Here is a 13,503-nt window from a genome sequence, read left to right on the forward strand (position 1 = left end):
CTGCCTAGGATCAGGACCTGCCAGCCCATCCGGAGAGCACTGTCATTACTTCCTGGCTGGTCTTCTTGCTGTGGCTGATTTTATAGCCCATTCTCTGCTTTATTAGGGAAGCTCCAATCTCTAAAGCAGTCCTGAGTGTCTCCTTCCTCTGCTTCAGTCCCCTGGTTGTTCACTCGCTAGATGCTCATTAATGTGGGCCTGACAGCCTGGGACTCCCCACGGGGAAAGAGGTCTGGGGAGGGACACAGTTCTGTCTCATTTCAAAGTGAAGTTCAGGAAAGGATTGACACCCAGAGCTCACAGATGTGGGCACTGACAAGTGGAGAGCTGACGAATTGGACACAAGTGACGGATCCTGTTAAAAGAACACAGGAGAGATACATGGAGTGTGGACTGCAATGACTGGGGACCAGAGGTCTAGAATGAATCATCACAACAGAGAGCAGCAGCCCCACAGGGAAGGGAGGGGCTGGGGGGGGATTCAGTCATGCTGAAGTGAGATAGGATTTCCACACCTGCCTACATTAAAAAACTAAAAATAGGGACATTTGGGGAGAAAAATAGCAAGGAATCTTTTAATTCTATGGATAGGGGCTACAGGGAGGGAGGTTTGCAGAGAAGGGTGTGTCTCTCACTCTTGGTAAAATTAGAAATAGAAAAAATTTATGTTGGGTATCCCAACTTTCACTTTCTTCCCTTTCCCCTCAGGCCTGTTCTCTCCATCATTCCCTGCTATCAAAACCTCTTCCTTAGGAAAGAGTCTAATATATTTACCCACTTACATTTACCAGGCCAATGTGGCAATTTTACATGTTAGCAGGACCTCATGTCTGAAGCCAAATATGCTAAATACAGCAACCATTAAAAACAACAACAACAACTATATAATTCACTGTACCCAGCACAGGACTAAATACAGTGGTTGTTCAATAAATACTTACTAAAAGATGTTCAAAAAACATTACTGATATTATTAAACTCTGGAAACAATCTAAATATCCAACAGTGGAGAAACCATTGAAGAGCCCTCAATATGAAGAAATACTACATAGCTATAAAAGATTTCAAAGGACTCTTTAACAAACTGGAAAAATGCTTATAATGAAACGTTAGGCGCTGCTACACTATGTCAGTGATAAAAATCATATGCATACACAGAAGACTTAGAAAATCTGTGGGTATCTCTGGAATCTGTGGGATTCTTTCTACTTCTCTGTATTTTAAAATTATTTATCGTCGGTATGAGGGAAATATTACAAAAATAAATGTTGTGAAAGATAGATTTGGGGGAGGAAGTACTTTTCAGGGGCCCCTGTATTTCAGCCTGTTGGTTTGGCCCACCTGGGTTTAGTATACAGGAGGGGAAGGGGAGGGGTGCCAGCCTCTCCAGTAACTGGCTGGCTAGCCAGCAGAGAATGGGTTTTTAAAGAGTGATACAGCAGTGGAGAGTCTGACCTTTAAAGAAAAATGGAGTGCATGGTGATGTTGGTGCATTGGTGCTTTGAACATAGACAGGCAGCCTTCCTCTGGGAGGGTTTCACGGTGCTAGGCTGGTAGGCTAGTCCAGCATCTAGGACACCGTGAGCTCCTTTTTCTGCCTCACCTTTTGTTCCGTAAACACTCAAACCTTGCTCAGGTGCTGAAACATGTTTATTTTCACCTTGCTCCCCCACCCTCTTCTGTTTAAAATAACAGCTGGAAGATTCATTGAAACTCTTCGCGTTGGTACCTCAGTGATATTCTATATTAAAATCTTTAAGAATTGAGGTTGTATGCCCTTGTAAGAAAATATTATCTAATATTGTGCCTATACCATAAAACCTACATAAAAAATCTTGGTTATCTTTATAAAGAGGCCACAGATTCCAGCATTTATAAACAAGAAAACATTTTCCTGTAGTTATTTCTGAAAATCCCTTCTAAACATCTGCGTTTTCCTTCTAACTTAAGTTGCTTCCCACCTCCTTCCCCTGAGATCTGCTGCCTCTCTGTGGGAGAGCACACTTCATACCCAGTATAAAACAAACAAACAAACAAATTAACAAACAAAACCCAACAACAGCAATCCCCCTCCTTCTCCAAATTTCTAATTTCCTGCACTTAAAACAACTAAGTCCTAGGCTATCCTTATAATTCGAGGATCTTAGGATCTAAATGAAGGATTCGACAACTTTGAAACCCTACACAAACCCAAAATTTTACTTTTATTATTTACTAGTTATTAAAGTATCCTACCTTCCTGATTAAGGAAGGTTGGATGGCAGCAAGGACCGCGGAGGCACAGGCGAGAAGTGTGAAAAGAAGAAATCCCAGTTCTGCCTGGAAGACTGCCTGTGAAAGAGCCCGACTCCTCCGGCAGTTCCACGCCGGGTTTTGCAGGCGGCCGCAGCTGCCTCCCCTGTCTCTCTTACCTCCTTGATGTTCGGCACTATTTGTGGCCGGCGTGGTGGAAGGACACAGTGAGGTTCTCACCCCCGCCCCCCGCTCCCCGCTCCCATCCCCAGTTCCATCAAAGCGAACCCGGGCCAGCGCAAGGATCTCCGAGTTGCGAATGTGCTGAGGCTGGGACTGTCACTCATTCTCCGATCAGCGCGTGAACGCAGCTCGGCAGCGGCTGGCAGGAAACAATTCTGCAAAAATAATAATACTCAGCCTGGCAATTGTCTGCCCCTAGGTCTGTTGCTCTGCCGCCGTCCACACTCGCTGCAAGGGAGGGGGGGGCAGAGAATTTACCGCGGCAAGAACATCCCTCCCGGCCAGCACATTACAATGCTGCAAACTAAGGATTTCATCTGGACTTTGTTTTTCCTGGGAACTGCAGGTACATTTTCAAAATTAATATTCGCAATTTGATTTGCTAATTGCACCCTCCCCCAACTCCTCCCCCCGAGGAACGCTGTTATTTGGGGTGGTTTTACATGGAATGCTAAGAGTGGTCATTTTCGTTGAGCTGAGGAAGGAGCGCGTCGCCCTTGCTGCCCACCCGAACCCTCCCGGGCTGCCTGGACTGGGGCAGCCTCCCCGCGTAGAGAGCGCCAGGCGCCCCTCCAGCTCGCCCGCCCTTCCCACTTTGTGTGCCCGCTGCGCTAGGAGCGGAGCAGCCCGCTCCCGGGACGCTGCGGCCGCGCCGGCGATGGGCAGCGCTCCATCCCCGAAGGCGGGTGGCGGGCGGCGGAGCGGGGGAGGCCGCGGTTCGGTGGTACAGCCACACAGGCTCGGGTTCTGTGGGGAAGGGGCTTGTCAGCCCCGGTTCCGCGAAGACTGAACAATAAGGCCGGGGCAGCCGCCCCCGATCGTTATTTCCCTGGGTCTAATAAAGTGGGGCTCGCCGCCTTTGCGCCTTTAGCCCCCGCCCCGGCCGAATAACGGTTTGAAAAATGGGGCGAAATGGGCAGAATTTCAGGGCTGTGTGGCCGTTGTTGCACCCCCGTCGGTATGACGTTAGTTTTTCATTTGCCAAATATCTGGTTAGTTGCAAAGCCTGCTCTCGGCCCGGAGCAAGAGGGATGGGAGGATCGAGCGCCGCGTTTTGACAGGAGGAAGTGCGGAGGGGCGGAGGGCGAGGAGGGCGTGATCGGGGCTGCCTGGTGTGTGTGTGCGCGCGTGTGTGCGCGTGTGTGCCTTCACACGCACCGCGAGCCCCATGTTGCGTGGTGCGAGAGAAGAATGGCAGGTAGCCGCCCGAAACACCTCGCCCCAGTCTCCTTTCTTTGGGCGAGGTTCCCGACCCTGGCAAAGTGCGAACAATAGGAGCTGGGAGGAAGACAGTAGTGATGCTGCCGCGGGTGGCGGAGGCTGCGCCGCCGCCCATAAAACCTTGGCGGCAGGGAGGGAGGTTTATTTCATTTGGGGTATTTCCATCCCGGCCTCCCTGGAAGATTCTTCAGTGTGTGCCCACCCTTCCCTCCAGCTGCTCACCCCACCCCACCCCGCCCCACCCCAGGATTTGCGTTTTGGAGCTGACGGACGGGGAGGGGGAAGAAAAGGAACAGGAACCGGAGAGAGCTGGGTGGGGTGGGCAGACATTCTCGGTGGGGGGCGTGTGCTGGGAAGCGCCCGAGGAAAGCCGGGCGGAGGGGTCTCTGTGTTGTGGCCGCCGCTGCCAGCTGCCGCTAGAGCTGCCCTAGACGGCCGAACCTGGGTGGGGGAGCGCGCGGGGCGGGCCGGGGAGCACCCAACGCGACCCCTCCCCGGGCGGCACGAGAGCCGCGCTCCGCCGCCACCTCCAGCTAACTCGGATCCCTCCCATGGCGACCAATCAGAGAGAGGCTGGCTGGGCGGGAAGCCGCGAGAGGCTTTTATTTCGGCGCGGGTGGCGGCCGGGAGCTGCCAGGACAGTCTCCCGGTGCTCCAGCGTAACGGTCTCTCTCGCCCCACGCCGGGAGGAACCCCGCCCTGCGGCGGGGTCCCCAGCCTGCCCAGTTTCCGAGGAGATAAAATGGAGTCGAGGTGGTTACCGGGAGGTCTCCTGGTCTGGCCCGCCCGTGCTTCCCCACTCGTGCCTCCTTCACGCCGACTTGGAGCATCCCTCCCGCCCCTCTGGCACACACACGCCCGCGGAACCGTCCAGACCGGAGCGTGCTGCCTGGGAGGGCGCAGAGGCTGGGCGCACCGACACGCGTGCGCTGACCAGTGGGCAGGGGGCGAAGCTCTGGGCGGGCCGGGGGCGGAGCCTTGGCAGGGGTGGTGAGGAACCCCGTGCGGGGGAGGGGGAGGGGGAGGGGAGGGGGAGGGGAGGGGGAGGGGGGTCGGCCAACCCCAGCTGGCTTCTCGCTCTGTACCGGCGGTCCCCGGGTCAGCATCCCGCCCCCCGCCCGGGCATGCCCTTTCCCATCGTGTCCGTGGGATTCCCGGGCGCGATTTCCCCGCACTGCACGCGGGGGTGTGTGTCTGGGATGTCCTCTCTTCTAGATGGGGGCGTAACGGTAGAGACCTGATCTTTGGTAGGCCTTTAGGGGGGATCGACCAGACGTCCTTTCCAGCGTCGTGATGTGTGTAACTCTTGGTGTTGGGATCCCCAGGGAATTCCAGGTTGGATATTCAAGGCTGCCCAGGCAAGGGTGGCATTCTGACCGGTGCTCTCTGGAAGGAAAGCGTCCTCGTTCCTGGCCCTAGTAACGTGAGGATGGGAAGAAGGCAGAACGGGAAACACATACAAGGTTGCTTAACAAAAGAAAGAAGTTGAGTGGTTTTCCAAAGAGAAATAATTTTCCATTAAAGTATTGTTTTTACCATAGCTTAAAAAAAATGTAGAGTTCAAGTCAAAGGATCAGGACGAAAATAAAAACGAAAACACACACACATACGTTTTGTTGTTGTTGTTGTTGTTGTTTGGCCTGCAGTGTTCTGTTGTCTCCAGGGACAATGGTTGCTCAGTCTCTGCTCCACTGGGCTCACATGAAAATTTAGATGTAAGGTGTGCTCACCTTAGTATACCAAAGGAATCAGGTCTGCTGCCCCTTTGTCATTTTGGTGTCTTCTGCTCCTTAGGAATAAAGTGAAACGTTGTGGAATTACACAGCAAATTTGAGTTTATTCTAACTGCAGTTTTAGATGTTTTGTGGAAAAATCGTTTGATTGAATGATCTGGAATGGTTGTTAAGTCATACGTTTATTTGATAATTTTATAATCCTCTCTGCCAGTTTAACTTGGAAGAGTCAAGGAGTGATCAGGGCTGCTTTTCTAACAAGTAGCACCAGATTAAGAACAAAGAACACATTTGCTACCCAAAAGCTAGCTTGCACTGTATTTATAGTATATATAATATCATTTACTAAACGAATTAAGGTATGTTTCAGCGGAGTTCGCTATGAATACAGTTATGGTGAGCTATATTTTTTCACTGGTTTTCATTTTAATATCAGTAATGTATCTTTCTGAACAAAATTTAACGGAATGTAATAAAGCCATATTTAAGAATGTGGGAAACCTTTTACAACTCTGTCCAAAAACCGAAAAGTTAATTTTCTTTCAACAACTATTAGCATATTTTAAAATATTGAAAATAACCTAAACTTTATTTAAAATTCAACAGAATTAAACGAAAAGAGAATAAAATCCAGACATTGTGGATGCTTGGCCTGTCACGTGTTTAATAGCTCTTGAGTTGCTATTCCCACTACAAAGATTCTAAAGATCTGCCAACTGGGGCTAAGTTTTCATTAGTCTAACACTTAACATTGTTTTTTAGAGTCAGTTTTCAAGAAGCTCCCCCTGTCTTCCCCCAACGCACTGAACTTGATGATTTCTTTCCAGATACATTTACCCAGGGTCTGTTTTTTAAAAAATAATATTAAAATAGCAGAAAACAGCAGGACACATGCATGTTTAATAAAGGAGGTTCATCCAAGTCTCTATGCTGATTGATTAAACTAAGGGTTTGTTGATTTAAGTGGTTACTGTTTCTCCAGCTTGATAGTTCAAGAATTAAGGCACTAATTGTTTGCCAAAAAAAAATTATGGTGTGGGTATGCTGTTTGCAAGGACTGTAGGTGCTTAGTCAAGGCAGCAGGAAGAGAGAAAAATTAGTCACTGGAACCCCGAATTCTGAGTTTTGCATAAGTGCTTTACTTTGGAATACATTTATCATTAATTGATTTCCTCAAATAGGTAATAGGTCATTTAATGTAAGTAATCTATATTTTTTCTTAATAGGGAACAACATCTTAATTGCCTTTCAAAATAGCACCATTTCGTCATTCAAATACTAATCTTTAGACATGACAGACATTTTTATTTGCTGCAGAACTCAGTTTTGTAAATTACAGACAGCATCTTGTAAACTTTACACTGCTTGAAATACAGGCTTTGGAATTTCTGATCCAAGCACTGAATTTTTAAGGCGACAAAGCCTCTATTTAATATTAGTTTGATGAATTCCGCACGTTTATGGTCTTCAGAGTTACAGAACTGGGGCTGCTTTCCAGACTGAAAGGGACTTCAGTGCTGCTGGCAGACCTCCAAAGATATTTTACAGACAGTTCTTCCTGTCTTGGTGGAAAATAAGTGATCGACTACCTGTTGCTAAAGAACGGTTTGAACTTTCCCTGCTGATCTCGGGTTTGTGGTGCTGGAGAGCAGAACCAATCGACAGGGAGGGGAGAGAAGGGACTGGCACCTGCCCCCGTCAGTCGTCTGGGAACGTCACCCTGGGAGGAGACAAAGGCATTTTAAAAAGGCTCTCCTGCACTATTTAAGTATTGAGCTTCCGAGTACACACATGTCTTATGCTGTCAATATAAATATTTTAATGTAAATTCCATAACTGATGATTCTTCGGTTTAGTCACCTAACGGATATATAGGCTAAGAAACTTTGGGAACATTAAAAGAAGTGACAGGAAATTATACGCAGCATTTTTCCAGTCTTAAAAATGAGTTACAAATTAAACGAAATTGAAAACATGACTCAACAGGCCATGTAATGATAATAGCTCTTTGAGCTTTGAATCAAGAAGACTAAAGGTTAAGATTCCTTTAGTCAAAAAGGAAGAAATAATACGATTCAGAGGAGAATTTTATACATCTCTTCAAATGGTGAGTCTCTGAGCAATATTGTCAGAGACAGCCTCTTAGGAAGAGCGAATGCCCAAGGACCTCTCCGAGTCCTAGTGAATAGGTCTCTGTGAGATCCCAAGTTTTCCATATGAAAAAAACATGTAGTGAAACTATTATCCAGGTAGATGTACTTACTGCTGTAGAGCAGTGCAATGCCGAAGTCAATCTGAAGGTCAGAGGCACGTCAACTCTAGCCCTTTTTGTTGTTACCTCTTGGTGCCAAACTTTAAGACCATTTGCTGATGTAGAGGGACGTAAATTATTTGGCGTCGCCGGTGGTGCCATTGCACTCTTTTATTTCACGGTGTTGAAATGCTGTCTCTTGGCTGAAGATCCTCATTAGGGGCCTTGCCTTTTGATGTTGGCCTGGGTGCCAAATGGCGGCTTTTCGGGCACTTTCATTGTATCACACTGTTAGGCCACGTCTGCATGCAGCCACTGAGTTCACTGTTTTCAGTTAGGTAGACACACTTTTCCCTTCCTGCGGGATTAATTTAGCTTCCAGGCAATCACTCAAAGAGAACTATACTAGAAGGACAAGACATTTGGTCTATGTTGTGTATGTGTGTTTTTGATTTAAAAAAAGATTTTAATAAACCTGTTAGGCATTCGTTTTCTCTCAGATATATGTAAATATGCTTGCCTTTCAATTCAAAGATTGCCTCACTGGTATGACTTGAAAGGCCTCTGTACAACTTGTATTCCACTGGATACTCTCCCTGAGTAGTTTTGATTTGGAGCTGCAAACCCTGGCAACATCTGGCCCTGTTTTCCATCCTGTATCATTCCTGAGAGATCTGATTACCTCACCATTTAGGAATATTCATAGTGGTATCACACTGTTGGAGATTGGGTTACAATAGGTATTCTCTTAAATAGTTCATCAAATATGTTGAGTGCCAGCTTTTTATCATCAGCTCTGTGGGGAATTACAAAGCACCATGATGACCTAATTTCTGCTGTCAAGGAACCGTGTGAGTAAGAGAGCCTAGAGATTAAGTGTGGCCAGCGGCCTAGGGCCCTAGGGTGAAATCCCAGGCACACGGATCCTTTATTAGCTCTTTGATCCTGGGCAAGTCAGTTCCCTTCTCTAAGTTTGTTTCCTCTTCTGTGAAATGGGAAAATTAGTAACACCTACTTGGTAGAGATCTTGTGAATATTTTCAAATGCACATGAGCTGTGCTTATTAAGGAGAAAAAGGGATGTATATGGGTCTAGAAAAAATAATTATTCAGACATAATGGTCTTGTTTTAGACAGACTTTAAAAAGAATGTAATAGGAACTCTACTTCAAAGATGAGAACTAGATTTTTTTTAAATCTGTTTTTAAATATGCCTGTGTGTCTTGTTGGTTTATGAATACTTCAGAGGGAAAGGGGTCTCCTTATGAGGTTGAAAGCCGTTAGCACAGGGATGCATCTGGGTCTCATGGGGGCCAAAAGGTCTACAATTTTGAATGCCCTCTTTAAGGAAAATTCAGTACTCTCTTGCTTTCGACCGTTAGAACAGGTCATCAGGTCCCCATCCCCCCCAGAGCCTTGGAAGGACCCTGTGTAACGGAGGAGCCCATGCAAACTTCTGACCTGCCATAGCAACTGTGTTGGTCTCCTTGGGCCCACTCGCTTGAGAATACAAGCTAATTGTTCCAATGTGTTAAACATGTACCTTGTAAATGTTGTGCGCTGCTTTGAACATTAGAACCATGTATCAAAATCAAAGTTATTTTTGAAAAGAAAAAGCTATTTGACCTTTATTTTATAGAATATCTTAGGTGAGATCTGAGGTGATTTAATATGTCTCACTGCTGATATTTTTTGTAAATTACAAACTGGAATAAAATAAGGTAATTGATATTATTATTCAAATGAGTCAAACATAAGTGCCCTATTGGTGAGGCAGGAAGAGGTTTGCCAGCTAAAGGCATATGATACTGGAGAAGAGACTGAAGGTTTAGCTATCAAAGAGGGAATAAACTGAATATATAATCCCAGTAAGTGTGTCTTAATCATCACTGTACAATTCACAGAGTGTTTGATATGCATTATATCTTTTAATCTTCATATCTTTTATTCGGTAAATATTTATCAAGCACTTATTGGGTGTTGGGTGCTAGGAATACAGTGGTAGACTAAACATAACATCATCCCTGTTACCTAAACATACATCATCCCTATATAGAGCTTCTAGTCTAATAGTGTGGAGGAATATAGACATTAGCAAAGTAATTCACACACATCTTTATAATTATATATTCTGATTAAAAACTAAGGAAAGGAGAAGGGTGCTATGAGAGATTATCGGGGGGGAAATCTTTCTTTGGGTAGTTGAGCGAGTGAGCAGGTAACGTTTAAAGAACTCTCTGTGAAGTAGGAAGGACAGACGCTCTTCTCGTTTTAAGGCATGGTTGATTGACTACTTAACAGACATTGGTTGAATCACGACAAATATTCCTGACTTCCTTAATTCAGTGAACCTTCCTGAAACCTTGTGATGGTCAAATAGTTTCAGGAATTGTGCTCAGTTTTGGGTTATGAAGTCAAGTAAGATATGCCTCTGCTTATAGAGCTCACCATCTAGTGTTGGGGAGAGACATGCTCTACTTACAAATAGAGACATGGATTAAATGCCATTGGAGCACAAGGAAGGAAGCAATTAACTCTGCTTGGGGCTCCCTTGAGCTGGGCGTGGGGCACCAGTTTGCCTTCACTGGATGGAACAGGAAGAAGAGGTGATTCAGCAGAACCAACACACGGAGATATGAATATATACAGTCACGTTTGGGGAACAGTGTTGGGTACCTGGGGAGAAGTGGCCAGACTTGAGGAGAAAAACCAGTTCTCTAAGGGCAGATTGTGTTAGGTCTTGAAATAGAAACTGAGTCTAAGAAGGGGTAAGTGACTTACACAGGTGAAGCTGGGACTATAACAACATTCGTTGGCTGAATTTCATCCTTTTTTAAAGTTAGGATAATTTGAATACACATAGCCTTGGAATACGAGCCAAGCAAATGTGAATTTGCTTGGCTACTGGGCTGACCGATCTGATGGAAGTGAGGGGGGCAGTGGTAGGTGGAGGGCAGTATCAAGAGCTTTGGAGTCTGACAGGTCTAGGTTGAGGTCACTGTCACTGACATTCTGCAAGGTGCTGCCCTTTTGAGCCCGCTTCCCCTGTGTAAAATGGAGAAAATGACACCTCCCTTAACGGATTTTGGTGAGCTTAAATAAAATCACATATGTAAAACAGGTAATATGCTGTAGGTACTCAATATACCTATACCTTCTTTTAAAAGGTTCATCCTGCATGGAGGTTTTATTTGAAACCTTTATTAAACAGGTGTGCTGTGAATGTGATGTGCAGAGTTCTGTGCTGGAGGCTGAGGGGAAAAACAAAATACATTTAAGCAAGTTATACCAGGCCTGCAGAGGCTTTCAGATGGCTGGGGAGAAACCACTTACTTTGTTCAAACACTTAATCCTGAAAGGTACTATGTGAATAAGTGCCTAGAAGGAAGGAGACAGGTAATAATTGTGAGAATTGTTCGGAAAGGCAAAAATTGTCTTGGTTGGTTTAAATGTTTGGAAAAAGATGTGGCAGAGCTAGTACTTGATCTGAAGCTCTGGGGACATAAGGATAAATCAGAGGACGAAGGACCCAGCTCTCTGTAGGAGGAGAAGCATCTAGCTAGAGGATTATTGGTATTGAAGAGCAGTGAAAGCAGATTGGATATTGGGACAAATCTTATTAAAATTTTAAATGCTGCGCAAAGGAGAGGGTGCTGCTGGAGATGTAAGAGAAATCATTTAAAAAAATATTTAAGAGTATAGTCAACTACAGCAATTGAACGTCTGCTGTGCTAGGCTGTGTGTTTGTTGCCAGCTAGGAATCAGCAGAGAATTAAGTAGGAGCAAATCAATAGAGATCGTTGCAGTCCTTAAGGGGAGTTTTGGTTTTATGCGGCAGCCACTATAGTGGCTGGACAAAATCATGAGTTGGTAAAAGGATTTTTGCTGCATTATGAAAAATCAGCTAGATGATGGAGGACCCAGAGGCTAGGAGATAGGAGAGCCAGTTGAAGCCGCTTTGAAGGCCAGTGAAGTCTAATGAAATTCTTTTGCTTGATGGGGTAGGAAGATGTGTATGTGGGGAAATGAACTGTTGGGCTTAGATTAAAAAGATTTGGGTTCAAGATTTCTCTCTGCCACCAACTGCCTAGTGAATCTGTGTGAGTCACTTAATATCTTTGAACTGTAATTTCCTCATTTGAGTAGGAGAAGCAAATAAAATAATGTATGTGAATGCACTGCAAACCAAAACACTTCACAACTCTACCTTTTATTAATAGACGCGTAGCTGAAAAGTCTTATAAAAATTAAATTCTATATATCAGAGGGGCTTGTTAAAGAAATCCAACTGCGATATATTTTAAAGAACAGATACACTTGTAATGGCTTTGGATAAGGATAAAAAGACACACACAGCTGACATGTTGGAGATGACAAATCAACCAGAAGAGGTAGATGTTAGGTCCAAAATGGTAGCTGACTGAGAGAGAGAAATAATTTTAAGCTACAAACCCAAGGTAATGAAATAATCATGGTACTGTCAGTATGACGGGGAATTGAGAAGAGGGGTTACCTTGGATGAAAGATGGATAACCTCAGTTTTATACGCATTAGGTTTTAGAAAAAATTTGGGCATCCTAGTGTCTTAACTTGTATGCAGGTCAGTATTTTTCAGCCGTGGGTGGTGAAATTTATTCAGTTGGCTTCCACTAGCATTAAAAAGAAGGAAGGAATAAAAGGAAGAAAGAAGGAATGGAATAGAATAGAAAAAAGAGTATGTCTTATGTAGTGAGGGTAGGTATTGTTTTGTTAAACTTTTGTTGACCCGGTTGTGATGGAAAACATATATCATGTTATGACTCAGGTCAAAAAAGTTAGAAAGCTAATCCTCATAGATGGAGGAATACAGGACTAGAGAAAAGGTAAAACTATCTGTAATGCAGAGAAGGGACAGGATAGCGATTTAATGGGTTTTGGGGGAGAACGAGAAGAGAAGTAGTGACAGTGAAAATACTTACTGAGCATCTCCGAAATCTGTTAGCTGCAGATGTAAAACAAAACCCCAAAACTCTCAAGTACAATTCCTTGATAGCAAGAGAGCTTACTGTCTAGTGGAGAAAGAAAAGACAACTGGGAATACCAGGTGGCATTTAAAGCCAGAAATGTGGCTAAGATTGTCGAGGCAGGATAAAGATTACCTATGCACCAGGGGAGATTGGAACTCTTCTCACTGTAAGTGAGCTCTGAAGGAGGTTGTAAAGGAAGGGTTTAGCGTGGATGAGGTACATTGCTTGTGTGTTTGCAAGGAAGCCCAGCTAAGGAGACCAAGAAGACTGAGAGTCGTAGTAGTCTATATTTTATCCTCTTTTGGTGGAGAGAAAAACACCATGAATTAGAACACGTACATTGTGGAGTCTTTATCACACCTGAAGTATTTATGTTGTTGTGTTTATGTAGCATCTAGAATGGTATCTTGTCCATAATTTAGAAAGTGATATTGAACAAAAAAAGGTAACCAGAGCCTCGTGGTATGAATGCCTAGGTAAGAGAAGGATGATAATGTTAAGTGGAAGAGTTGGAAACAAATAGTATTTATAAGCATGATCCCAATTTTGTTTTAAAAAATCTCTTTCACTTCTTAAGACTGGAAGAAGATTAATTTTTATACTATCTGAGCTTTCTCTAATGAACTTTGTGTTCAGATTGCAAAACAAATAGTGCAATAAAAAAGAGGTAGGTAAGAGTATAAGGAGGATGAGACTCAAGCGGCATCTTTGGATTTGGAGGAGAGTGGTGATCTTAGAATAATTTCAGCTGGATGGTGAAATTCAAGTTCTTAGAATCAAAGACTGAGTAAGAGCTGATATCCCGGGCACTTGGCCAA

The 13,503-nt window shown here is 44.7% G+C and overlaps 1 protein-coding gene across 16 annotated transcripts in view; it reads left to right on the top strand.

Annotated features, from left to right (window-relative positions):
• The first annotated feature begins 2,421 nt into the window (after window positions 1–2,421).
• The window catches only part of NCAM1 (neural cell adhesion molecule 1), a 322,445-nt gene continuing 311,363 nt past the window's right edge, over window positions 2,422–13,503 (top strand). For 3 of the 16 annotated variants that reach the window (XM_012534259.3, XM_033434590.2, XM_033434594.2), the window contains exon 1: window positions 2,445–2,821. In XM_012534259.3, coding sequence (XP_012389713.2) covers window positions 2,770–2,821 — 52 coding nt within the window. In that variant the 5' untranslated portion in view covers window positions 2,445–2,769. Of the gene's footprint in view, window positions 2,822–13,503 lie in introns of all 16 variants that reach the window. The other 13 variants (XM_049713163.1, XM_049713160.1, XM_033434578.2 and 10 more) reach the window with 7 other exon arrangements.

The sequence above is a fragment of the Orcinus orca genome, chromosome 8, assembly GCF_937001465.1.
Source record: "Orcinus orca chromosome 8, mOrcOrc1.1, whole genome shotgun sequence".
NCBI classification, from domain to species: domain Eukaryota; kingdom Metazoa; phylum Chordata; class Mammalia; order Artiodactyla; family Delphinidae; genus Orcinus; species Orcinus orca.